This window comes from Eretmochelys imbricata, chromosome 20 (genome assembly GCF_965152235.1).
Source record: "Eretmochelys imbricata isolate rEreImb1 chromosome 20, rEreImb1.hap1, whole genome shotgun sequence".
NCBI lineage: Eukaryota > Metazoa > Chordata > Testudines > Cheloniidae > Eretmochelys > Eretmochelys imbricata.
Genome location: NC_135591.1, coordinates 5,276,824 through 5,303,580, shown reverse-complemented (window position 1 = coordinate 5,303,580; position 26,757 = coordinate 5,276,824). Strand labels below are relative to the sequence as shown.

The following is a 26,757-nucleotide window of genomic DNA, read 5'->3' as shown; positions in this document are numbered from 1 at the left end:
TACTTGGCAGAGTCAATGAAATGGCCTGTAGATGAGCATCGTCATTCAACACTGCAGAAGTTTTGATCCAGCTTACTGTGCACTGTGGTGTGGGAAGATGGGAGGGCAGTGAGGGATAAGAAGAGTACAGAGAACTGGTTTGGATGTGATGTTTTCACCCACATGAGGCCAGCACAGGAGACCTGGAGAGGTTCTCTGTGCAATGAGTCTTTACGCACACTTGCGTTTACAGAATTAATTGGCTCACAGAGTTCGAGGCCAGAAAGCATCACTAGATTCTTTAGTCTGACCTGTATAACACAGGCCAGAGAATGCCATCCAATCACTCCTGTATCGTGGTTCATTCTTCCTTGCTACAGGCCAGAAGTAGGATGAAGCGCCTAAAAGGAACCGATTTTATGGCACGAACCAGCAATTGGGACGAGACAGGGGTGCTGCTGTTGGAATTGAAGGTGAGACTGCAGGAGAAGACTTCTGAAACCACTCCCACTGTGGGAGAAGTGGACGTCTAGCTGTTCTCTAGATCGGACCCTTAGCAAGAAGTATGGCCAGAAAAAAAGTTTGGCATTAACTACCAGAAACAGAGGAGGCTTTGTACATGGATCCACAGTTGAGGAAGTGGGCGTGTTCCATACTCCCTAGTTGTAGGAGTGCTTGGGGGTCACAGCAGGGGACTGGGGATCAGGACTCCTGGGTGCTATCCCCAGCTGTGCTGCTGACTCAGTGTAACTTCTCAATGGACGCTACTTTCCTTCTGTGCCCCAGACTCTCCATCTGAAGAACCTGATCAATATTGTCCTGTGAGGGGGTTGGGAGGCCTAATATGAAAATGCTCTGAGATCCTCCGATAAAAGGTGTGTATCAGTTGCACTAATCATCTTGTTTCCTTTCAGGAAAGCCTTGCCTGTGCCCCAGAAGACCCAGCCAGTACAAGCAAGCTCTCCTGGCAGAGCACGGTCTGTGATAAAATCCTGCGGGCTTGCAACTACTGGCTGGGACTAGGCAGGAACTGCCTGGCACACTTTGAAAGCCTCTTGGACCTGGCTGAGCTGGCATGCCAGGGTTATATAGCAGCCGGGCCCCAGCGTGTTCCCCTTTACCTGGAGAAAATCCTCTACCACCTGCTGAGGAACATTGCCACCCAGGGAGCCTATGATGCCTGCTTAAGGTTTGCTGATCTGCTCTATGCCAACCTGGCAAGGTGCCGGTCCCCAGAGGTGCCTGCTGAAGACTTTGAGGCCATTGCCAAGAGCAGCTTTAGTGTGCTGTGGAAGGGTGCAGATGCACTTGCTAAATCAGACCAGGCACCAAAGGAAACCAGGGTGGTGCTTTCAGGCCGGCTGCAGGCCGTGCGCTTTCTGGTCTTTCTGGAGGAAGACTGCTCAGCCCAGCTGCCCCTGGAGCCCCCATTCTTTACCTCCCAAGTTGCTCGTCAAGCTGCAGCTGCTGCTGTGATGTTTGAGGCCCAAAGGACCCCCCTGAGCAAAGAAGATGCCTGCTTCTTCAGCGAGCAGCTTGCTCGCCACCTGATCGTAGCCATACTGGGTGGGAGAAGTGCAGCGGAGCCCTTGCCCCTGCAGCGGTCCCTATGCCTGTTCGAGCTCACCTTGGAGCGGTGCCGGCGTCTCTGCAAGAGCAGCTGCTTTGGGGAAGGCAAAGAAGCGATAGACGAAGCCCAGGGCTACCTGGAAGGAACTGGTGACATTGGGAAGGGCTTCGGTGCTGCTCTGGGTCTCCTTCGTGCCGGAGTCCGGCTAAACCAGGTGTTAGCACTGGGTGAGAGTCAGGCTGGACTGCCCCTCTCCCAAGCTGCTGCAGCTCTGAGCTGTGCAGCTGGAGTCCCTGAGCCCCTGCCCAGAGTGCTGGGTGAAAGCTGCCAGCTCATTGTCTCTTCCCTAAATGGGTACATGAAGAAGAGCAAGCGGAGGCTGTTCAGCCTGGAGGACATCCTTGGCCTTTCCGCCTTCATGGAGGGTTATTCCTGGCTTCTCCGTAGGCTGCTGGATAGCGTGAGTAAAGCTTGTGATTTAGGGGCTTCCCCTAGGTAGGGTGGGGCCTGAGACACAAAGGGTTGTGCCAGGGTTTCATCTGGGCTTTGTATGCAGCCTGGGAGTGCAGCAAAGGATCAGACCCATTGGCAGCTGGGATCTTTCGAGCTCCAGGGCTCTAAAGCCCAGTCTGGTATTAGGCTGGAGATTGCCTATGGCTGAGGTGCCACTTCCGCAGTACACCCGCTTGGCACTGCAGAACGGAAGCACGCTCTCTGGGTAACTCTACACTCAGGTAAGTCTGAGCTCAGGTAGACATACCTGCACTAGCTTTGATAGAACTAGCGCACTCAAAATAGCAGTGTAGCCACAGCCGAGCTGCCTCAGCAAAATCCCGTCTGAGACCCTAAGAAGTACATATGTGAGCGGCTAATGTCTGCTGCTGCCCATGCTGCAACAACGGTGTTTTTAATGTGCTAGTTCGATCCAACCTAGCGTGCGTTGGTCTCCCCAAGATGGAAATTACACCTCCAGTTGCAGTGTCGATGTCCCCTCTGTCTGGGAATCATGTGGCCTTCCAAAATCTAACCTGCTAGGGTGCACAGGTGTGTCTCCACCTGATAAAGGGGTTCTGCTGACAAATGCAAGCTTCCCTTCTCATCTAGCTCAGAGGATGCATCACAGGTGAGTGGGGTGGGCCTGCATCCACATGCTAGCCAGTTGCTGCTGCTGCTGTTTGATAGCTCATCTGTCTGCCAATTAATGATAGTGCAACCTTTTGTATTGTTTCAATGGGGCCTGATCCATGTGTGTTGAGCTGGTACGGATGCTCCTTGGGGATGCCAGTGTGCGTTCTCCATGCTGATCTGTGGACTGCCTTTTTGTTTTCCCTCTTCAGATTCCTCCTGACAACATGAAACAGCAACAAGCCGTGAAACAGCTACACTATCACAGCCTGCAGCTCTGCACCACAGTGGCATATGATGCCTTCCTGGGTTCCCAGGTACTGGCAGTGGAGGGAATCGGGTACACCACTAGGAGCTGGGAGTGGGCAAGGGAGATTTCCAAGAAGTGTGGGTGCAAAAAAACATTAAGCTTCTCATTGCTGGACTGGTCCCAATCTGAGGCCACTGAACTCCCATGTGGGGGCTGGTTCACTGAGGTCCTGGCTCAGCAGGGCTCTGAGTGCTGTAATGACAACACTCCCCCTCTCTGAGATTGCTCAGTCTCATCCAGCCTACCCCTGAACAATACGATGGATGCCTTATGCAGCCTTTCTTGGTTGGAAGGCTTCTGATTAGACTGGGTTGAAGATGCCTTAGAGCATCACTGAATGGCCAGCAGGTCAGCGGGAGATGTCCTCTAGGAGCCATGGTTCTTGCAGGTTGTTATGAGCATAAGGTACATTTATTACACCAGCGTTCCCTCTTGTCAGTTGTTTTCTGCTCCCACCCAAAGGAAGGCAGTGTGGTCATGTGGTTAGTGTTGGGAAATCTGGATTCTATTCCTGAATCTGCCCTTGACTTCCTGTAAACCCTCAGCCTTTGACTCTGGGCTGCACTATTAGAGAGGCCTAGTGGACTGGGACTCAGGAGACCTGGGTTCAATTCCTGACCGTCACTGCTTTGCTGGGTGACCTTGGGCAAGTCACTCTGCCTCCCTGCGCTTTAGTTTTCCCAGCTGCAAAATGGAGATATTTACCTTTTGTAAGGTGCTGTGAGATCTACAGGTGAGAAGTATTATGCAAGAGCTAGGTGGTGATGTTCCTCTTCTACGTGGCATGAAACTTTAACCAGTATTTTGAGAGAAGAGTAGCTGGTGTATCTCATCTGGAGGTCAGACTGCTTTGCAAAGTCAAGTCAATTATCACAGTCACCACTCTATAGTGCTAACCAGCAATAGCAACTCCAGGTGCAGTGGTGACCCTCTTAGTTCTGAGAATAGATAACAGATAAAGACTGTGCAACAGTGGAAGAATGCTGCTTTGTGCTCTTAATCCCTGATTATTTCTTTCCCATGCAACTGCTCAAATGTTCCAGCACTCTTGCTGCATCTCCCTTGCTCCCCAAACCTCTGATTTTCCACAGGTGGCAGGGGCGGCTGGACTGGAGCAGCTGGTGGGCTCTTGCCAAAGTGTCATTACCTGGATGCTTGATGCACTAGAGGGGCTCTCCGAACAAGACCAGGTGGACTACCTTGATGTCACAGGTCAGTCCCTGAGCCTCTGAGCAGGGTCCTGCTCCGTCGTGGGTTACAAAACTTGCTGTCGTGGGGAGGGAATGGCCTTCCCAATGTTCGCTGCTCTGTGCTGCTCTGCGAGAGGATCTGGTCCTTTACCCTGAATGCAGAACAAAACTCGGCATGAAAAAAGTTGGAACATTCACTAACGCCTCACAAATATCCTAAGCCCCACTGGGCTGCCAGGGAGAGAAACTGACCGCTTCCTCCACTGAGATCCCTCTGCCAGGTCTGACTGAGATTTTTCCCTTCTAGGCAGGGAAGCATTGCAATCACTCTGGGCTCCTCCCTATCCTGCAAAAGCTCTAACCTGTAGTAGCTGGAACAGGCATGGCTTGTGACCAGATGGCCCTGGTTCTTTGGATTACAAAATCCTTCCCAGAGTAACCCCGTGCTGGTGCTGGACTTGAGCTGACTACAGAATGTGGTATTGCAAAGTCTTGCCACTGGATGGTGCTAAGACTCCCATGTGAACCGGAACAAGAGCAGCATGATGGCTGCTGCTGCTCCTTTCTCTTGCCCCAAGTCTCTCCGAAGTTCTGCTTCTTGACTCCTTTTAGTCCTGGTAATCCCTGCTACCAGGGAGCAGCAGCTCCACTGCAGTGTCTTTCCTGATGGGACCCCAAAGAAAATGTTCTTCCTAGACCCCGTGAGCCATCCTCTTCCTCCCACCTCAGTATCCCTATCAACTGTTCTGTTCAAATCACCTGCCACTAGACCTTCCTCCCACCTCCCCCTCAGTCCCAGGAAGTGCTTGGCCTGCTTCTGCATCTGACTCTTCCCACTCTTCCTTAAATCTGCACTGCAGGGAAATGACTGAGCATCTTGTGGCCCAAAGAGCAGTGAAGGATCAGAGTGTGGGCTTGAGACTCACAAAGTCCACCCTGGGATGGAAGTGTGTGAGTGTGTGTTACTGGTATCCAGTATCCATTGGAGGAATTGATATCCATGCCTTGCACATAGCATAGGATTAGGGGGGTGTTCAAACCAGGGAATGCGGGGAGAGGGGCCCCAGAATGGTGATGTGGAGCTGTATAAAAGCCTTCAGCCTTTTTCGTCAAGAGGGGATGGTATCCTACCTTAACTGAGCTCCTGGGGCCTGATCCTGTCACTTGTGCAAATCTCCAGCAATTCAGCTGAAGTCTGTGGAGTGGCACCGGGGTAAGTGAGGAGATTTGGATAGACTAGTTGAGTAGTGACTGGTGTGTCTCCTCCTGTCAGTGTTTACACTTCCTCTGTAGACTGATGCTTTCTTCTGATGGGATGGCTGTCGGGAGTTTGCAACCACAGCTCTCTAACAGGAGGTGCCCAAGGCAAATCCTTCCTTTTTGAGACCAAATAGGGTGCCTCCATGACATACTCTCCTCGCTGGAGTATTGGGGACAGTGTCTGTAAGTGGCTACATATGGCTGGCACTAGGCCAGTGAGATCCTTGATGCTCTGCTGGAAAATCCAAATCTCTCCAGACAAGCGGTTTGCTCAGTCTCCATGAGCTGTGGGAGCAATGGCAGACAGATTCTCTTGCAAGGGTATTGGTAACAAGGCTTGCAGAATGAGGGCGGTGGGCCCCTATCCTCCATAGGGGTGAGGACAGTGTGAGAGTAATGTAATCTCGTAGTGAGGCAGCCTTTAATATTCATGCTTTTGTTTGCTGTGGCAGCCTCGTGTGCATTCAAGCTGGCCTATGGCTTCTACAGCCAGAAGCTGTATGTGGAGGCCAGCTCGGTGACTGAGGTGTTCTGTCGCAAGCTGGGGATGGCAGAATCCTGTAAATATCCAGAGATGTCCACAGAAAGAGTGAGTAGCTGTCTAAGATTCCAGGTAGCTCACTGCAGGCTTGGGGGTCTGGTGTAAGGGGGAGCCATGAGCTTGAGTACCTGGGTTATAGGAACCAGACTACCATGAAGGCAGCATGCTCCGGCCCTGAGTGTCAGGAGATGTAAGGCACTTCCTTTCTGTCCTCTCGTGATGTGGAGTCCTGACTGGCTCTCCACCAGGATGGGTGCTGCAATGTGGGGCTTGGGCCTCTAGGGAACGGGGAAGCTTTTGTCGATGGTGCCTCCTTGCAGGGATTAGGTGGAAGTGAATCTTGTCCATCCTATTCCAAAATGCTCCTTCAAGTCATGCTCTCTGTCTCTCTGCAGTTGCACAAATGCTTTAAGCTGCAGGTGGAAAGCTACAGGAAGCTGTGTTGGTTTGAGAAGGGCCTTGAGTCTGTGGCACTCTGGCTGGTGGCACTGCAAAGCAAAATCACGGAGCAGATGGCAGAGCCAGTCTTGCTCTGGGTCAGAGTCAAAATGGACGCAACAAAAAATGGAGATGAAGACTTGAGGCTAAAGTAAGGAGGGGGCTGAAATCAGGGGTGGGAGCATTTCTTTTGGCCTGTCATTTCATGGATCCTGGGACTGGGAGCCAGGATTCCTGGGGTCTATCCTGGTTCAGCCAGTGACCTTGTGGCCAAACTGCTCTCTGCCTCAGTTTCCCCATCTGTAAAATGGAAGTATATTTCTTCCAGTAGCCCAAGACAGATCTGTTGTCACACACACAACCTAGTCACTATCCTAGCAGAGCCACAGCTGTGTAAACAATGATTAGGGCCCTACCAAATTCATGGTCCGTTTTGGTCAATTTCACAGTCATAGAATTTTAAAAATCGCAAATTTCATGATTTCAGCTACTTAAATCTGAAATTTCACGGTGTTGTAATACTAGGGGTCCTGACCCCAAAAATGAGTTGTGGGGGGTCACAAGGTTATTGGGGGGTGGGGGGGTTGTGATACTGCTACCCTGCCTTCTGCACTGCTGCTGGTGGCAGCTCTGCCTTCAGAGCTGGGCAGCTGGAGAGCGGCAGCTGCTGGCCGGGAGCCCAGCTCTGACGGCAGAGTCGTCGCCAGCAGCAGCGCAGAAGGAAGGGTGGCGTGGTACGGGATTGCCACCCTCACTTCTGCACCACTGCTGGCGGTGCTGCCTTCAGAGCTGGGTGCCTGGCCAGCATCTGCCACGCTCTGGCCGCCCAGCTCTGCAGGCAGCGCAGAAGTAAGGGTGGCAATACCATGACCCCCTCCCTAAAATAAACTTGTGACCCCCCTCTTCCCCCACAACTCTCATTTGGGTCAGGCCCCCCCCATATGAGAAACACTGGTCTCTCCAAAGAAATCTGTACAGTGTAGGGTAAAAGCACACAAAAGACCAGATTTCAGTCTGTGACACCTTTTTCATGGCTGTGAATTTGGTAGGCCCTAATAATGATCAAAGCTATTGACATACCTAAAGACTAACCTGACACTTGCCAGAAGAAATGCTACCTTGGCTAGAAAGCTGGATCTGTGCTGTAGTGCACAGCTATGGGTGGGGCTATCAGGAGCCCTAGCAGCCATCTTGAGTGGCCCACCTCCAAGCACTGCTCCTGTCTGACCTGCATGTTTGCTGCAGGACTCTGAAGGATGGCTTGGAGGGGCATGGCCTGGATGTAGGGACCCTGGTGTCTGTGCTCTCTGAAGAACTGAAAGCCTACAAGGCTACACGGGCCGACACGGGGCAGGAGCGCTTCAATGTGATCTGTGACCTGCTGGAGATCTGCTCAGAGGAGAGCGGCCGAGAGCATGAGCGGGCGGTGAACCTGGTGGAGCTGGCCCAGGTGCTCTGTTATCATGACTACACGGAGCAGACCGCCTGGTGAGTGGAGGGTGGGGCGGGCCTCATCACCCTCTTATCTGCCTGTCCCTCTGCTTCCTGCAGCAGTTCTGATTGGCTACCCTTCCCCAGGAGGCAGCCACGTGGGGAAAGCAGCCAGTTGTGGGGGGGTTCCCCAGCAGTACTGAAAACATGGGGCCACTTAGTGACCCAGCTTCTGTCTTGCAAATGTTGTTTCCAGGTCTGCAGCCCCTTGCAACCTGGCACCCTGTAAACACTGGAGATTGCTCCAGGCATGTGCAGAGCAGGAGATGTCTCCATTACACTGATGATCCCTATAGCAGAGCTACTGAATAAAAGGGGCCATGTCTTTTCTATTGTGCCTACCATCTGGGAGGTTCATGTTCCACCTACCCTATAGGGGCATTCCATGGAGTTCCTCTAGAAGACTAAAGCTAAGGCTCCAGGACTGTTGGGTTGCCCCTGGTGTGAACTATCATGGGGTTTGGCCTCACATGACTCCTCTTCCCTGGTTTGAATCTTATGGTGCCGGACAATAGTCCTGGGGACTAAAGGCCTCTCTGTACAGTACATGCCTTATGGAGACACGAGTGGTGAGACAAGGGACTGGAATATGGGAGACCTGGGTTCTGTACCAAGCTCTGTCACTTAATTGCTGACCTGTGCCCATTTCTCTTCTTAAAATGGGGATAATATTTTCCCACCTTCTGTGAAGTTCTGTGAGATCCTTGAGGGTGAGATGCTGTTAGTCTGTCTTACAACAGGTCTCCTCTCCTGTAGCTCCTCCCTGGACTCAGTACAGGAGGCCCTGCGACTGTTGGACTCTGTACCTGTTAGTGCTGAGAACCAGGAGCAGCTCCTGGATGACAAAGCACAGGCCTTGCTCTGGCTCTACATCTGCACCCTCGAATCCAAAATGCAGGAGGTAGGTGGCTGCAGCAGCGGTGTGATGCAGCGCTGGTGATTCTGATCAAACCTCACTGCCACGTGGGAGGTCTATGCTCCGGAGCCACCTCGGCATTGTACTGGGGTGAGGACAGTGTTTTGGGTGTCAAGGGTAGGTGAGAGGCTTTGGCACCACAGACATGGTGCTGTCTTTGGGGAGTTGTGCCCGGGGGCAGCCCCGGTATCAATGGGACCAATGAAAAGCTCTCCAACTGCCTGATGGCCACAATGAGAAGTGGTGGGCACCATGTGTGCCAGCTATGCCTGTTTTAAACTGGATATACCAGGTGTCTTTCTAGTAGAACATCAATGGTCCACCTGTAGAGACTGGCTGCAAAGCACCAGCACCTGCAGCAGTGAAATGGCTGAGCAGGAAGGACAGGGAAGTGCCCATGCTGCTCCCATGCAGTTGTCTGGGATGCTGTCCTTGAGAGCCTTCCCTATGCCTGGCCCCTCAGACTGGCTGCCTTCCCCCCAAGGGGTAAAAAGCCAGTGGTGATGGAGCTGAGACAAACTCTCACCCCCTGATACTTGATGGAGATCTAGCTCTTCTCCCATCAGATGTCCCATTAACAATGTGCTGTAACTGCCTTGGCTTCTCTCAACCTGCTGCAGAGCATTGAGAGGGACCAGAGAGCCGGAGACCAGGGGCACAAGAACCTGGAGGATTTTGAACCCAATGACCTCAACTATGAAGACAAGCTCCAAGATGACAAGTTCCTGTACAACAGCATCTCCTTCAACCTGGTGGCAGATTCTGGTGAGGATCCTCTCTGAGGTGGTACAGTTAAATGCCTACAGTATCTTGGAGCAATGCCTATCTCTTCCGATCTGGGTTAAATCGATCCATTGGGCCCAGGAAAGAAAATCCCTGAGGTGGGGGTGAGGCACACAGTCTCCCATTCAGTCTTCCAGGGTGCAAGGGCGTGGGGGATGCTCCCATTGGGAGCAAAGGGAATGTATCCCACAATTCTGCCACTGCAGTGGGTGTGGGATTGGTGGTCTCTCCATTGTTTAGTTGAGCACATTGGGCCTGTCTAGATACTGTCACCTGCAAACCTACAACACCCCTGCTTGCGTGTGGTGGGGGTTGTTGAATCATTCCCTCTGCCTTCTTTCAAGAACCGTTTAGTCACTGCTGCTATAGAGGTGGGTTTTATCCATGTCTGATCCTCTGGCCCTGGAGGAAGAGGGATCAGACCCCTGGTGGCTGAGTGACAGCTACATGCCTTGGTTTTTAGCACAGGCCAAGTGCCTGGATGATGCCCTTGCCTTGTGGAAGAAGCTCCTGGCCAAGAAGGGAGTCCCAGTAGTGCGCAGTGCTGAGCAGACCGTGGTCTCCCTGCACATCCTGGCAGCACTCTACAGAATGATGGCAAAGGTATTTGGAGCCTTGGGCTCTGATGGGCTGGGGAGGTGGCTTCGTCATAGCCTTGTGGCATTGAGGGCTATTCAACATGAACGTTGAAGTGCATGAGGGCTTCAGACTAGTACTAACCCTAGGTCATCTCTATAGCTACTCACACTAAAGTTATTTGTGTCTGACCCAGTGGCTAAAAGTTAGCCAGCGTGTTGTCTTATGTGACCCTTCATGTTTTAATCAAGTGCCTGTGCTGCTCTAGCCAAGGGGAAACTGAGGCAGAGAGCAGTCTGGCCACAAGGTGAGTGGCTGAACCAGGATAGACCCCAGGAATCCTGGCTCCTAGTCCCATGCTCCATGAAATGACAGGCCAAAAGAAATGCTCCCACCCCTGATTTCAGCCCCCTCCGTATTTTAGTCTCAAGTCTTCATCTCCATTTTGTGTTGCGTCCATTTTGACTCTGACCCAGAGCAAGACTGGCTCTGCCCTCTACTCTGATCTTGCTATGCAGCGCGGCCAGCCAGAGTGCCACAGACTCAAGGCCCTTGTGGGCACTGCAGCCCCAGCACTTGGAGCTCCCTGACATGATCAGTGATCAGCTTCTGTTGATCCTCCTTCCTCCCTAGATTAGGACCATAGCCTGACCTACAGCAGTGCTCCCTACTGGGCTATGTAGTTGGGTATCCCTATCTCAACAGTAGCCTGTTCCATGTTTCTGAGGAAGGTGTCACACCATTATGGAAATCTCTTCAGTACTTGGCCATGGAGGTTTCATTCCTAACCCTTAGCCATTGGCGGTTGGCTTATGCCCTGAAGCATTTATCTACTGTAACAGAGGCGTAGGGATGGGGGTGGGAGGTGTTCATATAAACATTCAGCTCTTGAAGCAAATTAAAATCTTGTCTTTGGTACCTTGCGGCTGGGAGTTTGCAGGCTAATTAGACAATGTCAGTTTCCTGTGTTGCCTTTTCTAATCTCATTGTGAGGGTCAATAGGAGCCTTCTGGATGTGACCGTCTCTAACAATCCCTGTTTGTATCTCGCTCTCAGTGTCTCCTTTTTAAACAGTCCTAATCTCTTCCACTGTGGCTTCCTGTGGTCCCCTCTTTATTTGGGTACTCGCATGGCCCTCATTGCTGTAGGAGTGTTTGTCTCCTCTCCTCTCTCCCTGCAGCTTGCCGCTCTGAAGGGTCATGTAACTCTTAAATGGCTGCAATACCTCATCCTGAAGTGGATGAAGTGATGGCTTTAAAGTATGTGCAGCTTGTCTAGGATGAGCCTCCAAAGAGATGGGGTGTATTTGTTTTCCTTGTCCCACAGCCGCTGCAATCCATGGAAAGCTATCTCCTGATCAGAACCCTCTCCGGTGTCCTTGGTGACTGGCTTGGGACAGCCAATGCCTTGTGTCAAGTGACTAAACTACTGTTCCTGCTGGAGAGCCCCGGTGAAGCCAAGGTAAGTATCAGGGTTAGGTTGGTGGTAAAAAGGTGACTTATAGGAGTGGTTCCCAAGGTGGGGTCTGTCTGGGCTTATGTGGGGGTCAGTCCTTTGAGCCAGAGCAGCATTCTAGCACTTTTGCTGCATGGAGGATGGCATTTTGTTCTCAATGGCCTCCTTCACACACCACGCATGAGAGATCATGCTGGCGGGGTTTGTTCCAGGACTATTGGAAATGAAGGGGGTTTGGGACAATTAGGCAGACTCCAGAAGGGTTCTTGGCGGAAAGAAACTTGGGAGCCTCTGACCCACAGGCCGATGGTGCCATGCTCTGCTAGGGTGGGGACACTTGGCCTAACTTCCATGCTCTGAACTGTCAAGCCTGGAGTGTCGTACACTTGGTAGGTCTGACTTTCAGCTTTTCTGTGTAGTGTTGCTGCCTTCTAGGATTGTGATGGGGAGGTGAAGAAAAGCTAGCTGCCCAGTACGTGGGAGTTCAGTGGAAGAAGTGGTTTCTAATGTGATCCTAATCTTCCAGCTTTTGTGGTGCTTTGTGCTTCTTAAGATTCTTAACATGATCATCGTTGAGCTGAATTCAGCTATCGCTCTGTGGCAATCCCTGGACTGGGCATGCTTCATTTGGCTTATCTCCTTTCAGATCTTCCTGGAAGAAGCAGAGTCCTGCTTGCAAAAGGCTGACTGCAGCAGCGACTCCTATCTAGTGCTGAAGCAAACGTGCCTTATACTCCATAGCCAACTGTGCTGTGCAAACCATAAGGTAACCAACCCTTTGAAATGTAGCTCCTGTTACTTTCCAGTCCCTTTGATGTTTATCAAGCTTCAGCTCTGCAGAAATCATTAATGTGATCTTTAAATATGGATCTACTAGAGCTAGTTGGAAAATGGAGCGTTCCCCTGCCCACAGAAAATTCAGCTTTTTTTTTTTTTTTTTTTTTTTGGCTGTAACAGTTTGATTCTGAAATACAGCTGCTATGCCTCATGGGACATGTAGTTTCGGTACCTTGAGCTCCCATTGTCCTGTAGACTGGACTCCCTGCCTGGACTCCTCTCCCATGATGTACGATTACGATGCATCCTCCTCCCCACCCCCACATTCCTCCTGTGCATGGTAGTCACGTGGCCCTGGAGCATCATAGGAGATGGAGTCTGGTCAATAGAAGAAAGTGGAAGCATGAGATGCCTCAGTGACATTTCAGAATTAACATTTCAGTTTTCAGGCAGAAAATTTCTTTGACAAAAAAACAGAACTCCCCGTGGAATGCAGATACACTCTTTATGAAAAGCTCAATTTAGTTGAAACCCTTACATGTTTAATAGAAAACTTTTGATTTGCCCAATAGCCACCTTGTTTAGGAATCAAAGCCCACCCTGGCACCACTGGGAAAGGAATCTTTGAAGATCTGATGCCAGAATGGAAACCTTTCTGTTCAGCTGTGAGAGGACTTAGAGTAATGAGTCCTCTGCAAGCCAGGCTGTTCAATTACATGCTCCTGAGGGAAGGTGCCAGGTGGAGATGCCTGGAGAGGGCAAATCCAGAAAAGGGTGAGCAGAGGCAGTGTAAATGCCTTGCACACTGCCCCCTGCCAGTCTGAGGTTTTTCCACAGTGTTCCTGACTAGCAGGATCTTAAACCCATTCTGCTGTGTCTCAGTCAACAGATCTTGCATGGAGGAAATCCCCTCCTCAAAAGGGGTGAAAGAAGTGGCTGTTTCAACGAAACTGTTGCTCTTGAAACTTCTCCCTTTATATTTCTAGTCCTCCACTCCAGCCTGTTCCATGGATTACAGCTACTAGAATCAAGCTGTAAGGCTGAATTGATAGGTCTTGGTTCATATGAAGACCTGTTTTCCAGGTCACTGTACCCTCAGTCCTAATCTCTATCACATACAGGTTGAAGAAGGCCTCACTCTGTTGCTAGAGGTCCTCCAACACCCAGCCCTGCAGAAGATCTCAAAGGTTTGGTACCTGCTCCGAGCCCATGTCCTCCAGTTGATGGCAGTTTATCTCAGCCTTTCTTCAACCAGCCTTTTGCCTGAGCTCAGGCAAAAGCTCTGGGCTCAAGGTGAGCATGGGGACATGGCAAAACCCTGACTGCAGTCCAGAGTGTCTCAGCAGCATGAGAGATATTCTGATGGCAGTGGGCTTGTGGGCATATACTGGGTGGCATATGCTACGTTGGCAGACTGGGGTGGCTTGGGAGTTCAGATACCTAGATCTGGCTTTCTCCTGGCCTGCCAGTGATGACCACCTGACCCACAACATTAGTGACATGCTAAACTTGGGTACCTTCTACCTTTCTTGCCACAAATGTGGCAAATGCTTTTCTCCACCCCTCCTGTGTGGGCAGAAGCAAAGCAGCCTCCCGATCTGGGGCTGTCCTCCAGAGCTTTGAGAGCATGGACGCTAACGTACCAGCGGTGGATCTAGTCCTGTGTCCATCTGCAATGGCAACCAATGCCAAATCTATTCGAGGTATAGAACTCCCATAGCATACTTCATTGTATAAGGCTAGACGGGGAGAGGGGTTGTTTCCTGACCCAGGCTGGGGATCAGCATGTGTCCTGGAATAGGAGGGCACTGGTCCAAGTAACTTCTATCCAAGTGTCATTGCAGATGCTCCTCTTCCTAAAAATGGCCCTCGCTTGGCTGAGGGTTGCCTGCTTTGATCTCCCCATCTTGTGACACCGCCCTTCCAATTGAGATGGGCGGAGAGTGAATGCTGGAATCTGCATGCTTTATAAGTTCAGCTGGCGTTTCTGCAGATAGCTGGTGTCATGCCAAGCACGCTGCTATTAATGACGCTGGGGGAATTAACTACTGCCTGCATGGGTAGGCAGATGGTACTAATGTTCATACGCTCCCTTGTACAGGATGGAAGACCCCTGAGACTGCTCTTGCTGATGCTCACAAACTCTTCCGCAGCATCCTCCTTCTCCTGATGGGCGGTGACTTGCTGTCCTCTCCTAAAACTGTGACAGAAACGCAGTTTGTGGATCATGGTAAGCTGTGTATGGTGCATGGACAGTATTGCTAACAGCCCTGACTAAGAGGACTTGGCTGTCTTAACTGGATCTTGCTTTTGTGCATAGAAGGAAATGGAGAACAAGCCTCTTTTCAAGTTGTACTCTTCAAAGTCTGTGCAGGGATTAGCTGCTGTGTGGAAAACTTCAGGTTTTGCGTGGATGGAAATGCATCTTATTTTAATCTAACTTCATCCTTGATGTCAGCAGGCCTACTCTCTCCTTCTAGAAGTAGGAGAGTCTTAAGCTTCCATATACCACAGTCTAGCTTCTATGATCAAGTGCCCACAGAGAGCACTGAAGGGACCAACTAAAGGGGCAGGGGGCAAAATTCCCTCAACTCAGCGTTCACTGGTATTCTAGCTGTTCTGCTAGAGATGCAGAGCCTGCCATCATGATATCTGGCTGGCTGCCTGCTGATCCAGGCCCTTCAGTATCAACTAGGATGACTTTACATTGGAGCATAAGCTCTTGTGTGACCTACGCTGACCAGCCTCTCCAGCAAAAAGCTGCATGATGTTTACGGTCTGGAGTAGTGCAGTGTCTTGTAGACCTTAATTACCAAGTGGCTTCCCCTTTGCTCTGTAGGTACAGTGCAAAAGAGGATCCCTATTCACCTGTTCCCTTCTTATGCAGGGGAAAATCTCCTGCAGAAATGGCAGGTGCTGGCTGACATGCTGGTCTGCTCTGAGAAGCTCATTGCCCTCTTCAGCCAAGTGGAGATGGTGTGTGAAGCCAAAGCCTTCTGCTTGGAAGCCCTCAAACTTGCCATGAAGCTGCAGGCCATTCGGTGGTAAGGGACTCACTGGGAAAGATTCCTTCACAGGGCACAGCATGTCCATCTCAATGTGAAGCAACTCCGTCAGTGTTGTCTCAATCCCTGTGAAGGAACTCCATGTTTCTGGGAGCTGTTCAGCTCTGCTTTCAGGCCAGCCATAGGGGACAACTTCCTCATCACAGATGGGGAGGCCAGATATTGGGTCTTGTCCAAGCTGCCGCCAGTGCAGGAAGCAGCCTTAGTGGTGAGGCTTGCTGATCGTTCCCTGGTGCATCTCAAACGAGCAGCTGCTCACAGGAATTCTCTAGGGCATGTTGCCTAAGTTTTAATCTTCACAAACTAAACTCTCCTGTAGCTTGATGTCTTTAGCCTTCATTAACGGTTCTGAGGTGGAAGAGAGAAAATTGGTGTTCATGGACTGCTAATCAAGCTGCCATCTTACCTCATTGGATCCAGGTTGTTGATAGGTTTCTCTTCCTAGGTGTGCTGGGTTTCTGGTCTTGAAGGCCAAGCTGGAGCTGCAGCGAAGTGAGCTGGAGCTGTGTCACTCAGACCTCCAACAAGCCCTGTTCCTGCTAGAATCTGGCACTGGTGAGTTTTTTTTACTTCTGATTTAAAGGAGAGAAGCGGGATGGGGAAGAGGACTTTATGCCCTCTCAAAAGGAAATGTGACCAGCTTGTCCCGTGGCATTGTCCATTGGTGGCAGTGGCCGTACAGCTCACACTTCAGAGGCAGATGGTGAGGGGTAGAGAAGGCTCTATAGACATCAAGGTAGTGCTTTTCCTGCTCTGCAGGGTGTCTCTTACAATAGTTTTAATGATACAACTGAGGACACCAAGATCCGTGAACCAGAGTGGTTGGAGGTGGGGGAGGTCTTGAGACGTGGCAATCATAATTCCAAACCAAATCAAGTTCAGCTCGCTGAGAGCGACTCCCACTGGCCAGTAAAGGAGTGTCTAGTAGCTGCTTCCTGGAAAGAGAGAGGCTATGTTAATATAGGAATAAAACTAGATTTTTGGGGGGGTCCTATGGTTACAAGTCTGGCTCTACACCCCAAGATCGGTGTTGTCTTGAGGCTGCCTAGAGCAGAGTGGTGGTGGTGGGAAGCATTCTGTCCTGTTGAGGGGAAAAGGCCTCCTACAAAGGACAGTAATAGATTGTCTTGAGTCTACTGTGTGTTAAGTATATCACAGCACAGGTTGACTGCAAGTGGCAACACTCAAATAACTAACCCCACTCCCTCTCCTCCACCTCCAGACTTTGAAACGAAAGAGAAGCAGAAAAGCGAAGTGAAGATCAAACCCAAGAAGGGCAGGTCCAAGGGCAGCAAGCGCCAAGGCCCCAGTGCTGAGCCTGCCGGGGAAGAGGATGGCTTCCTGAAGGGCCCATCACTAGAGTTTGTGGACACAGTGAGCAGGCAGGAGAAGGAGAGTGTCCTGACCACCTCCCCAGTGCTGAAACCCAGGAAAAAGAGGTGTTTGAACTTCCTGAGCCACTCCGCCCTGTGCTCCTGCTCCCTCTGCTCTGATGTGACCCTCTCGGCCGTCTGCCTCCACTGGGTGGTCTCCTATGCCCAGTGGGAGCTGGCATCAGGGAACAGAGCAGAAGGGTTAGGTCTCCTTCAGGCTAGTCTGGAGCGCTGTATGGTCATGACCTCACGCTTCTCCACCATGGTGCGGGAGGCATCTTGCCTTTGTGCTGGGAAGGCTGCTATTTGGGACCGATCCATGCTTGGGCTGCTGGACAATCTGGTCGCCAACATCTATGCCACTGTGGCTGCTCAAAGCATGGGTGGCCACCAGCCGGAGAAGAGACTATGGGAGCTCCTGGAGGCCGGTCTGACATTCCTGTCTTCCAGAGTGCCCTGCCTGCCAGGTCTAGAGTACCACAAAGCCAGCCTGCTGCTCACCAAAGCTGTGGTTACCATCTACAGCCTGGCCTCCAAGCATAATGGCTGCATGGCCCACATCTTCTCCAGCGCCTGGGCCTGGAAACCCTTAGCTCCCTCCTCTGAGACCAAAGGATCAGCAGTGACCAAGACAATCAAGAGAGAGGAGAATCTGCCCCTGAAGAGTAGAAGCAAGAAGATTCCAGTGGCAGCATCTGGCCCAAAACCCAAAGCCAAGAGAGGCCAGGGAATCAAACCTTTGCCTTTGATAGATTCCAGTGATGTCTTTGCCCTGGGTGACTCAGACGGAGAGGTGCCCCCAATTGTTATTAGACCTGTGATGGATCCCTGCACCCCAGTGCAGAAATCCTTGCCTCCCACCAAGGGTCGTTCGCACACTAAGCCAACCCCTGGCCCCAAGGCTCCGTTCATGGTGTTCAACGAGTCCTCCCCTCCAGGGGCAAAGTCCCAGCTGCTGAAGGCTCCTAAAGCTTCCAAGAGAGTCCGATCTCGCCTGAAGGTAAGTGGGTGGGCGGAGAGCTCATTGATGGACAGTATCTTTGGGGCAGAAGGTATATCTGGGGGGCGGGGGTATGTGTCCAGGAATGACGCTGTGCCTGGGCAACTTCCAGAGCACCGCCTGTTGGTCAGACGTGAACAGCTTGTGCTTATTTGGGATAGGGAGATGCCCACTCCATCTGTCTCCCCGCCTCTAATCAGCGCAGATTGCTCTCTCTAGGGCATTGTCCTGGCTAGTTCTGCCATGTCCCTAGTGATGGGGCTTGTACTCCTTCCCTGGGGAAGACCAGGCTGCGGCCTGACACAGCTTACTGTTGCAAAATTCTTCAGTAATCCAACCTAATTTAGGTCTCCCTTTGCTCTATCACACCCCCCTGCTGCTAGCTACACGAGTTAAATACAAGCAGCTGGCCATCTCTGCTCTAGGAACCTGATCCCTTCATGAGGACTCTGGTCTTACCACGTCTTTGCAGGGACTGAAAGGGTTAATAGTGCCCCAAAGCTGAAATTGTCCCAAGGCCAGGTGGAGACTCATCTAGATTTGCAGGCTGTTAACCCTTCCATTGCTAGTTCTCTGGTGCGTAAGACGCCCCTGAAACTCCTGTTGGCTCACAAGATGCACAGAGCCTTTCACTTTTAGGTTAGCTGGCCCAATTCCATAAGGACTGGAAACCACTAGCATCTAAGAGCCAGGCTTGTGAGCAGAGTTGGGCAACAAAAGCCAGTTCCAATGGGGATGTCAGTCCTCTTAGACCTCTCAGCCAAGAATATCATGAACTGCATACACGAATTGTCCTCTCGCTCCTACTCCCCTTGCCCAAGGCCAAGAGCTTGGGCTAGAGTGGAGGAGAAGTTGAAGTTGGTGCTGCTGGTGTTGGAGAGAAACTCAGGCCTTCAGATTCCAGGGCTACTGATCCCATGATTTAAAAAATGGCTGTTTCCTGTAGTCCCATCCTGGTGCCAAGAAGAGCTTGATAAATCTCTCTCCACATGCATTCTGAGCACTGCCCAGAGGGGGTCACTAGACTAGACTGGAGAAAACTGATTGTGTCCCCCTGTTCCCAGGTGGTCTTCAGCGATGACAGTGATGTGGAGGATCCCACTGCAGCAGCCCAGGGGCCAGAGAACAAGGGGTTGGCAGCTCGCAAAGAGTCAGGGCCTGCCAGCCACAAGACAACACAGGCATCGGCCTATGGCAGGAAGGCTTCACGGCCAAAGGCCTTGGTTGCTGATGCAGAGGGGGCCCAAGCCCGCTCTTCGGATAACTGCCCCCAGAGCAGCAAAGCCAAGCCCCGGAGAGCACGAGCAGGCAACAGGAAAGCTGCTGGGCAAGAAGAAAAGAAGGGAGCAGCCCAGAGAGGCCCCTGTGGGCGTGGACAGGGTCAGGAGGAGGAAGGGGAGCTCCTGAGAACCATCAAGGAACAGGAGGTGATGGAAGAGGGATTTGAGATCAGCTTTGAGGTCTTGCGAGGATCTGATGAGGAGGAGCCAGCCCCAGGTAGGCCTGGCTTTCTGGCCTATCCAGAAACAGGTGGGGGGAGTCAGCAGGGAGGACTTGACTACTAGACCGCTTTGTCCTGTGTAATGTGTCTTGGGCAAGCTGTATCCTGGATCTTGTTAGATCAAGGGTGGCGGAGGGGCACAGAATCTGGGGAGGTCTCAGGCTGAGAATAGAGGCAAAGGAGAAAGCACTTGCTAAAAGAAATCTGGTCTGAGCCCAGATTTGGGAGGCACCCAAGGTCTAACCTTGACTTGCCCTTGGTTTGCAGCTGCAAGTCCCTTCACTGTTGTACCCTCTGTTTGTAAGATTGGCCTTGCTCCCAGGGGTGGAGTGAAAGCACTCGGGACACTCTCTAGCCACCTTGGGCATATAGGTGTGAGCCCATATAGGGCCTTGAAGATAAGGGGGCGGCCTGTGCAGCTGGGTCCTGAAATGGATAGGGAAGCCTCTGGGGGTTAGACAGCAGAGGCAAGTTGGAGGCCTGAGCTGAGGAAGTGGGCAGGGTCGATCTGAAGATGCTGCTCTTGTCCCAACGCTGAACAAGGGAGAGCTGAATCCTGTCACATTCTGGATCCAACTTCTCCCACGGAAGCGTATATCTTTCCAAGTCCTGTCTGCAGAGCCTGGGCTTGAGCAGACTCCAATGGAAGCCAGAGCCTTGATGTCCTGGCAAGGTCTGAGGGAAGTGTCTGCTCTTGTCTGCAGGGAGGAAGAGGCTCTTTGCCTACGGGCAGGACGGTGTCGAAGGGGAGCACGAGGTTCTCCGGCGAGATGCCAGTGCTGATCTGGAAGAGAACTTCCTGGTGGCAGAGAAGAAAGGAAGCCATGACCCCTTCAACCTGCAGCCACTCTCCTCCTCCCTGGCCGCTGCTGTCAGTAAGTGCCCTAGGAACCCCACAAAACCTAGATCTTTCTTTGTTGCTTCCCCTCCTCACTGAAACATCAGGGCCTTGTGGCAGTGGCAGGGGACAGAGAGGTGAGCTCCTGTGGGAATCCAGGGACTGTTGTATAACCAAGGTGTAGTTGCACTCTGTGCTTTGTCTGTCCTTAATCCCATCATTCTAACAAGCCACAATAGCAGCGTGGTGGGCTTGGATCAGGCACTGGCAGTCCTCCTGTCTCTGCTATAACACTGCAGCAACTAATCCTGTTGGAGGCTGCCTCCACTCTTCCCTGGGACAGCCGAGGCATGTCCATTCTGCCCTGCCTGCCAGCTCCCCAACCTGCCAACTCCTTTGAAAACCTGCTTGCTGCCACTCCAACCCCCTTCCAATCCACTCAACCCTTCACACCCCACCTGCTCCCCTCTGCTCCGATCTCCACCTTCACGCTGGGTGGGAGGGAGGGCTGAATGAAAAAGCTCTTGTCGCACCATCTGACAACAGGGTTATCTGCTCTGACTGTTCCAGGTTTGTCCTCTCTGGACTCTGTCTGCAACTCCCTGAAAGCCGCCTTCCAGGCCATCAGCCACTGCCCTCCAGGCACCCTCTACTGCCAGCTCTGCAGGCTGTTGGCACTGTGCATTGGCAGTCGGGACCCCCTCACTACTGCCTACCTGGTTTCAGAGTCCGTCTCTATCACTGTCCGCCATCAGCTGATGAGCAACGTTCACAGGAGACTGTAGTAAGAGCTGTCAGCCCTTGGCTGGCGGGTTCATACAGTAAAGGGAAACCCTTCTAGATCCACTACTTCTCTTCCTGCAAAGGCTGCCTTTATATCCTCTGTTTATGTGGGGCATAACTAGCCTGTGGAACCCACTGCCATAAGATGAGAGAGCATTAAAACTGTCCATGAGCAGGACAATGCCTCCGAAAGTGAACAGGCAAATAACTTGGTTAACACTGAACTGGAGGCAGGAAGGGAAGATGGGTTGGTGGCTGATTGACCAAGCTGGGAGCCAGCTCTGCCCCACAGCTCCTGGTGCTGCCAGAAGACCAGTGTGTGACCTTAGGCTATTCACCCCATCTATAACGTGGAGATAATGCCTAGCTCGGGGAGGGGTGTGGGTGGCTTAATCCTCAGGAGCTCCTGAGATGGAAGCTACTGTGAGGGTGGCAACATCAAACTGGAAGAAGCACTGTCAGGACACTCGTCCTAGTTTAAACACCCCGTAGCCTCCTGCCTCACTGGAGCTAGACCAGTTAATTTCACTTCCTGGATTCCATAGCCCGACTCTCTGCTCGCTGCTCCTGGCATCGCACTGCAATGGGGACTTGCCTGTTCCATAACCCTCGGTTCAGAACAGTCTTTCTGAACCTGCCCCCACCCATCTGCCCCCTCCTTTCTGGGTTCTGGGGGTCTCTGCTGTACTGACCCTCCCTGCACGCTGCTTCCATCTCCAGCAAAATGAAGAAAAAGTCAGTGGCCGATGTCGCTGACCAGCTGCAGGAGCTCGCCCTTCAGGGAGGGGATGCCGACTTGCAGCTCCAGCACCTCTTGCAGCTTCAGCGTTTATTTGCATTCAGCTCGGCGGGGCTGGGCCAGTGGGAGACGGAGAGCTTCAGGGAGCAGCTGCAAAAAATCCCCAGCGGTATGTGCTGCGAGGGAGGGTCCCTTTCAGCTGGCAGTAGCGGGCAGCTTTTGGCTTTGCCTCTGGGAAAGGGCATCTCGCAGCTGGGTGCCTGATCTGGACCCAGCTGGGTCTGTGGTGGCTGAATGTTGCTACACCACCTGGCCATAGAGCAGCGCCTTTGCTAAATGAGTTGTCCTTGGTCCAGTTCCTAGTGGGCAGGCATCCCTATGGCAAACAGCCATCCCAGCTGGGGGACCTTGTTTGCAACCTGAGGCCCCAAACAAGGAGTGAATGGGCTTGGGGAACCAAAAATCTCCTCCTCCCCCTAGAGGGGCAGGGCTGTTGGCGTGTGGGAGGCTTGCACCGTTCTTTGTCCATGCCACAGAAGGGGGGGCTCTCCTGCAGGCTGCCTGCTCCCTTCCACTGGGCGGGATTCAGAATGCATCCTCTGACATCAAAGGAGGACTCTTAGCTGGGTTTGGCTCGTTGATTGACTCCCCTAACTGCTCATCCCAGGTGTAACCGTGTGCGTGCTGACCCTGGTGAGCCTTCAGCCTGGCACCCTTGGGGACACCTTGCTGCTAACACGGCTGGAGAAGGAGAGCACCCCAGTGACCATTCACATCCCAACTGTGCAGAGCAAGGTGAGGGGCAGGGTCAATGGGGCACCTGGACAGCGGCAACTCTGTGAGCTCGGGGCAGGGCTCACGGTGCTGTCACTTGCAGGCGCCCCTGAGCTCGGTGCTTGGCGAGTTTGATGCCATCCAGAAGGAGCAGAAGGAATTCAGCAGCTGCACAGACAAGAGGGACTGGTGGCTGGGCCGGACAGAGCTGGACAGGAGGATGAAGGTAGGTGGGGACGTGGGAACATGTGCTGGCTCAGCCAAGCTGGAGACTTGGGCTTTCTGGCTTCCCATATCTTCACCCCACTCTGCCGACAAGGACAAGAGGGGGAGCTCCCTCCTCATGGGCCAGCCCTTGGCCTTCCCACTGTGGGGGCTAGTTCTCCAGTGCCAAGGGGCTTTAGACTCCCTCTTCCCTTCTGCAGGTCCTGACCGAGACCCTGGAGAAGGAGGTGCTGAGCTGCTGGAAGGGGGCCTTGCTGCCAGCCAGCCAGGACTCTGGTGTGGCCAAGGAGGCCTCCAGCCTGCAGGAACGTCTCAGGGGGTGTGGCTGGCAAAATTCAGATCTGGCACTGCTGAAGGTGAGAGGGGTGGTCCTGGGAGAACCAGCTGAGAAGCCCCTAGCATGACCAGGCTTTTGGCTGAGCCTGGGCAGGATCAATGTGGCTGGCCTAGCTTTAGTTGATGAGCTAATGCTGTGACTGTGTGGTAGGAAGGGAGCCAGGTCCCTAGTGTGCTCTCATGGGGTAAGGAAGTCCCTTGTATACACGTAGGGGAGGCTTTTCAGTTGAAGCCATTCCCCTGGGGCATGGAGGGGGATTTGCTGTACCCATCACGTTGCTGGCCCCTGCGTGGGGACACTGGCTCAGTCACTCGTCTTCCTCTTTCCTCAGCTTGTGTTGAACAGCTCTCACCTCCTCACCCCTCAAGATGTGCAGTGCCTGGCATCCGGGCTGTGCCCAGCGCAGCCAGATGCTGCCCAGGCCTTCCTGCAGGAGGCGGTGGACAAGTGGAAATCCTGCAGTGGGCAGACGAGCGGTCACCTGGTTCTTGTGCTGGACAAGGTTAGTGGTCCTCTCCCCAAAGCATGCACCTACCAGCCTCTGCCTCTGGCTCAGTGGATAACTCCTTCTTTCCTCTCTAGCACCTGCAGAAGCTGCCCTGGGAGAACATCCCCTGCCTGAGAACCCTGCCAGTGACCCGGTTACCCTCCCTGCGCTTCCTGCTCAGCTACTCCCTCACTCAGAGGGTAAGGGGAGGGGAGGGGGGCTGTTCTGGGATGGCTCTGCTGGGCCTTGGGGAAGGATTCCCTGCCCATGTGAGAAAGCTAGGCCAGTAAGTAGCTCCCATGCTCTCAGATCAGCTGGACCCTCCCTTTTGGGGTGGGCGGGGGGAGACCCACTTCCCCCTGCATGACCCGTCAAGTGATACCGAGCTTGAAAGGGTCAGACAAAAGTGCTGGCCCCACTCCCTGCTAGCTGGAGGGGCTCTGAGCACCCCTGGCCTGGCAAATGGGTGCAATGGGGCAGGCTCCAAGTGCTGGGTGGAATGATCACACAGGCCAGCCAGGTGCTTCCCTAGCTGTAGCATGGACACTCGGTTCACATGGCTGGACTGGGTGGTGCCCAGCACCCATAGCTCCCAGTGGGATTGTGGCTGCCCACATGGGTGCCCGCCTAGATCTCAGCCTGGGCTCTGCAGTATGCTGCACCTAAGGGAGGGAGCAACACGTTTTGTGTCCCGATTTCAGTATCGGCCAGGGTTCCTCCTCACCTGCGGGGTGAATCCCAGCAGTGCCTTCTACGTCCTCAACCCACATGACAACCTGCCTGGGACGGAGGAGCGCTTCCGAGCCTGGTTTGAGAGGTGGGTGCATCTCCCTGCCCCCACATGCCCACTGGGGGAGGGGTTCTGCACGGTTTGGCTGTAATCTGCCTCCCTCGGTAGAGATGGAGATGTGTCCCGTTGAGACCTCCTGCCTGCAGCCATAGGGGGCGTTGCTGAGCAATGCCGTTGGGGTTTGCCCTTCATTGTGGGCGTGGCAGGTGTCCACGCTCTGTTCTCATCCAGTGTCGTCTTACAGCGAACCCGGCTGGACAGGGGTGACAGGAGAAGTCCCAAGCCAGGAGCAGATGCAGTCGGCTCTCACGCAGCGTGATCTCTATATGTAAGTGGTGCCGGCATGAGCCAGCTACAAGCCAGCGAGACTAGTGTCTCCGAGGGTGGGTGGTGGTAGCAAGCGGGACTGACCAGGTCTCCATAGAAGATGGGCACCTTAGACTCCTGGGTTCTATTCCCCGCTCTCTCCCTGGCTTGGGGTGTGACCTTGGACAAGCTACCTCCCCTTCTCCCTGCTTGTTCCTGTACAGTGAGGATACCTGCCTTGGTAGGAGATCCCTCTCTACAGGATGCTGATACGTGCAGGTTTCAGTAACCATCAGCTTCATGGCAGGTGGCTTTTCCCTGTGTATAAAGACCCAAGCGTAACAATCCTGGAGAGACAGAGGTTTCTGCTGCTCAGGGATGGGGGTGTAACTATATTCAAGCACTGGGGAGCTGAGGGGGGAACAATGGCAGGGTATCAGATCAGTCCATGGAGGTGCAGAGCACTTGCCCTGTAAGTCAGTCTCATTGGAGGCCAAGGAGCTGAGTGGGGGAGCAGTGACCCCAAGATAGCTGCAGTCACCAAGTCCCCTGCAGTGCTGTGAGCTCACCCACAATCTCTGCCTTAGCTACGCCGGGCATGGAGCCGGTGCCCACTTCCTGGATGGACCGTCAATCCTAAAGCTGGACTGCGGTGCTGTGGCCCTGCTCTTTGGCTGCAGCAGTGCCGCCCTGGCTGTGCGCGGCAACTTGGAGGGAACTGGTATCATCCTCAAGTACATCATGGCAGGATGGTGAGTCTGCTGGGGATGAGATCTTGAGTGTGGGAAATCTGTGCTCTGGCTACTATTGACTGATTGGCCCGTGCCCCCCATCCTGCTTTAGAGGCAGGTATAAGCCAGGGAGATGCCAGGGTTGTAGGTTTCCTTCCTGATCCCTTTAGAAGCTCTGTTTGTGCCCTGGAAGCATGAGATCTGGTCACCCCTGGCTTAGCCCATAGAGCTTCAAATGCTAATGGCCATAAATCAATGTCTCCTCAAATCTGAGCCACAGCACTCCACTCTGCTGCAGGGAAGCCCGATGCCAACACAGACGGAGCTCTATGGCTCTAGTACTTGTCTGATTCCAGTCCAAGCTATACACACCTTTTTTCCTCATCCAGATCTAATTAAATAGTGGGAGGGGGTTGGGGGAATTGAACCTGCCCTCCTTGTACCCAGGCGAGGCTTGATCCAGACATGGCTGGGCTGGGTTAAGGTACTGGCTATAGCCCTGTGTCTGCTGGAGGGGAGACAAGTGTCTGTCTGTTCCCTTTGCAGCCCCCTGGTGTTGGGAAACCTCTGGGACGTGACTGACCGAGACATCGACCGCTATATGGAGGCGCTCCTCCAGAGCTGGCTAAAGGCAGGGTCAGGCGCGCCTCTCCTCCAGTACATTGCCCAGTCCCGCCAGGCCCCCAAACTCAAATACCTCATCGGAGCAGCCCCCATAGCCTATGGCTTACCTGTGTCTCTGCGGTGAGGCCCCTGCCCACTGGGCTCCCAGGGGTCATGGGACTTGGATCATGAAGTGGATCCAGCACCTCATCCCTCCAGGCTCTTGTATGAAACACTTGACCTGAAAACTGCCTCCTAGCCAAACTTTTTCCTCTGGACCACAACTTCTCTGAAAATGCGTTGCGCTCAGCCGCTGGTTTCAGCCTTCTCTGTCTGACTCTCGGCAGAAGGCCCATGGGTGGCTTCTCATAAGGACTCATGAATGGATATTTTTTAGCTTCGTTGTGGCACGTTTAAACAGCTGCAGTGACTTGCAGAGTGGCTGGTCTGGGGGAAGAATCATATACATGTAAATTGTCAAATCTCTATGAATATAACTTATTTTAATTAAAATAAATCTGAGTTTTTATATTGCAAATGGTTGCTGAATATCTGAGGCTTGTACAGCTATAATAAATCTGGTGGAGCCATGGACTTGGACCACGTGGATTTCCTGGGTCCTCGGGGTGAGAGGACAATCTACTCCGCCACGCCTAACCCAGTTACCTTCTCTGTTAGGTGCCTTTTTGGGCAATGCCACTCTGACTTCTGACTGTCTGTCTGCCTTGGCTGGAGTGTGTAACTTGAACCACCCTCTAGATCAATTCTTCTGGGTAAATTGAGGCAGTGATTAC

The 26,757-nt window shown here is 52.8% G+C and overlaps 1 protein-coding gene across 1 annotated transcript; it reads left to right on the top strand.

Annotated features, from left to right (window-relative positions):
• The first annotated feature begins 371 nt into the window (after nucleotides 1-371).
• ESPL1 (extra spindle pole bodies like 1, separase) lies at nucleotides 372-26,445 on the top strand. The gene is made up of 30 exons (XM_077838422.1): nucleotides 372-452; nucleotides 894-2,009; nucleotides 2,887-2,991; nucleotides 4,076-4,196; nucleotides 5,887-6,023; nucleotides 6,371-6,564; nucleotides 7,659-7,901; nucleotides 8,661-8,805; nucleotides 9,441-9,585; nucleotides 10,067-10,206; nucleotides 11,506-11,640; nucleotides 12,281-12,400; nucleotides 13,533-13,704; nucleotides 14,513-14,641; nucleotides 15,299-15,455; nucleotides 15,922-16,031; nucleotides 16,699-17,849; nucleotides 18,914-19,346; nucleotides 20,055-20,225; nucleotides 20,759-20,972; nucleotides 21,692-21,879; nucleotides 22,378-22,505; nucleotides 22,588-22,710; nucleotides 22,910-23,065; nucleotides 23,378-23,548; nucleotides 23,629-23,733; nucleotides 24,235-24,350; nucleotides 24,568-24,651; nucleotides 25,217-25,381; nucleotides 25,907-26,445. Exons 1-30 carry the CDS (start codon nucleotides 372-374, stop codon nucleotides 26,106-26,108), a joined length of 6,657 nt encoding a protein of 2,218 aa, XP_077694548.1. The 3' UTR covers nucleotides 26,109-26,445.
• Nucleotides 26,446-26,757: the final 312 nt, after the last annotated feature.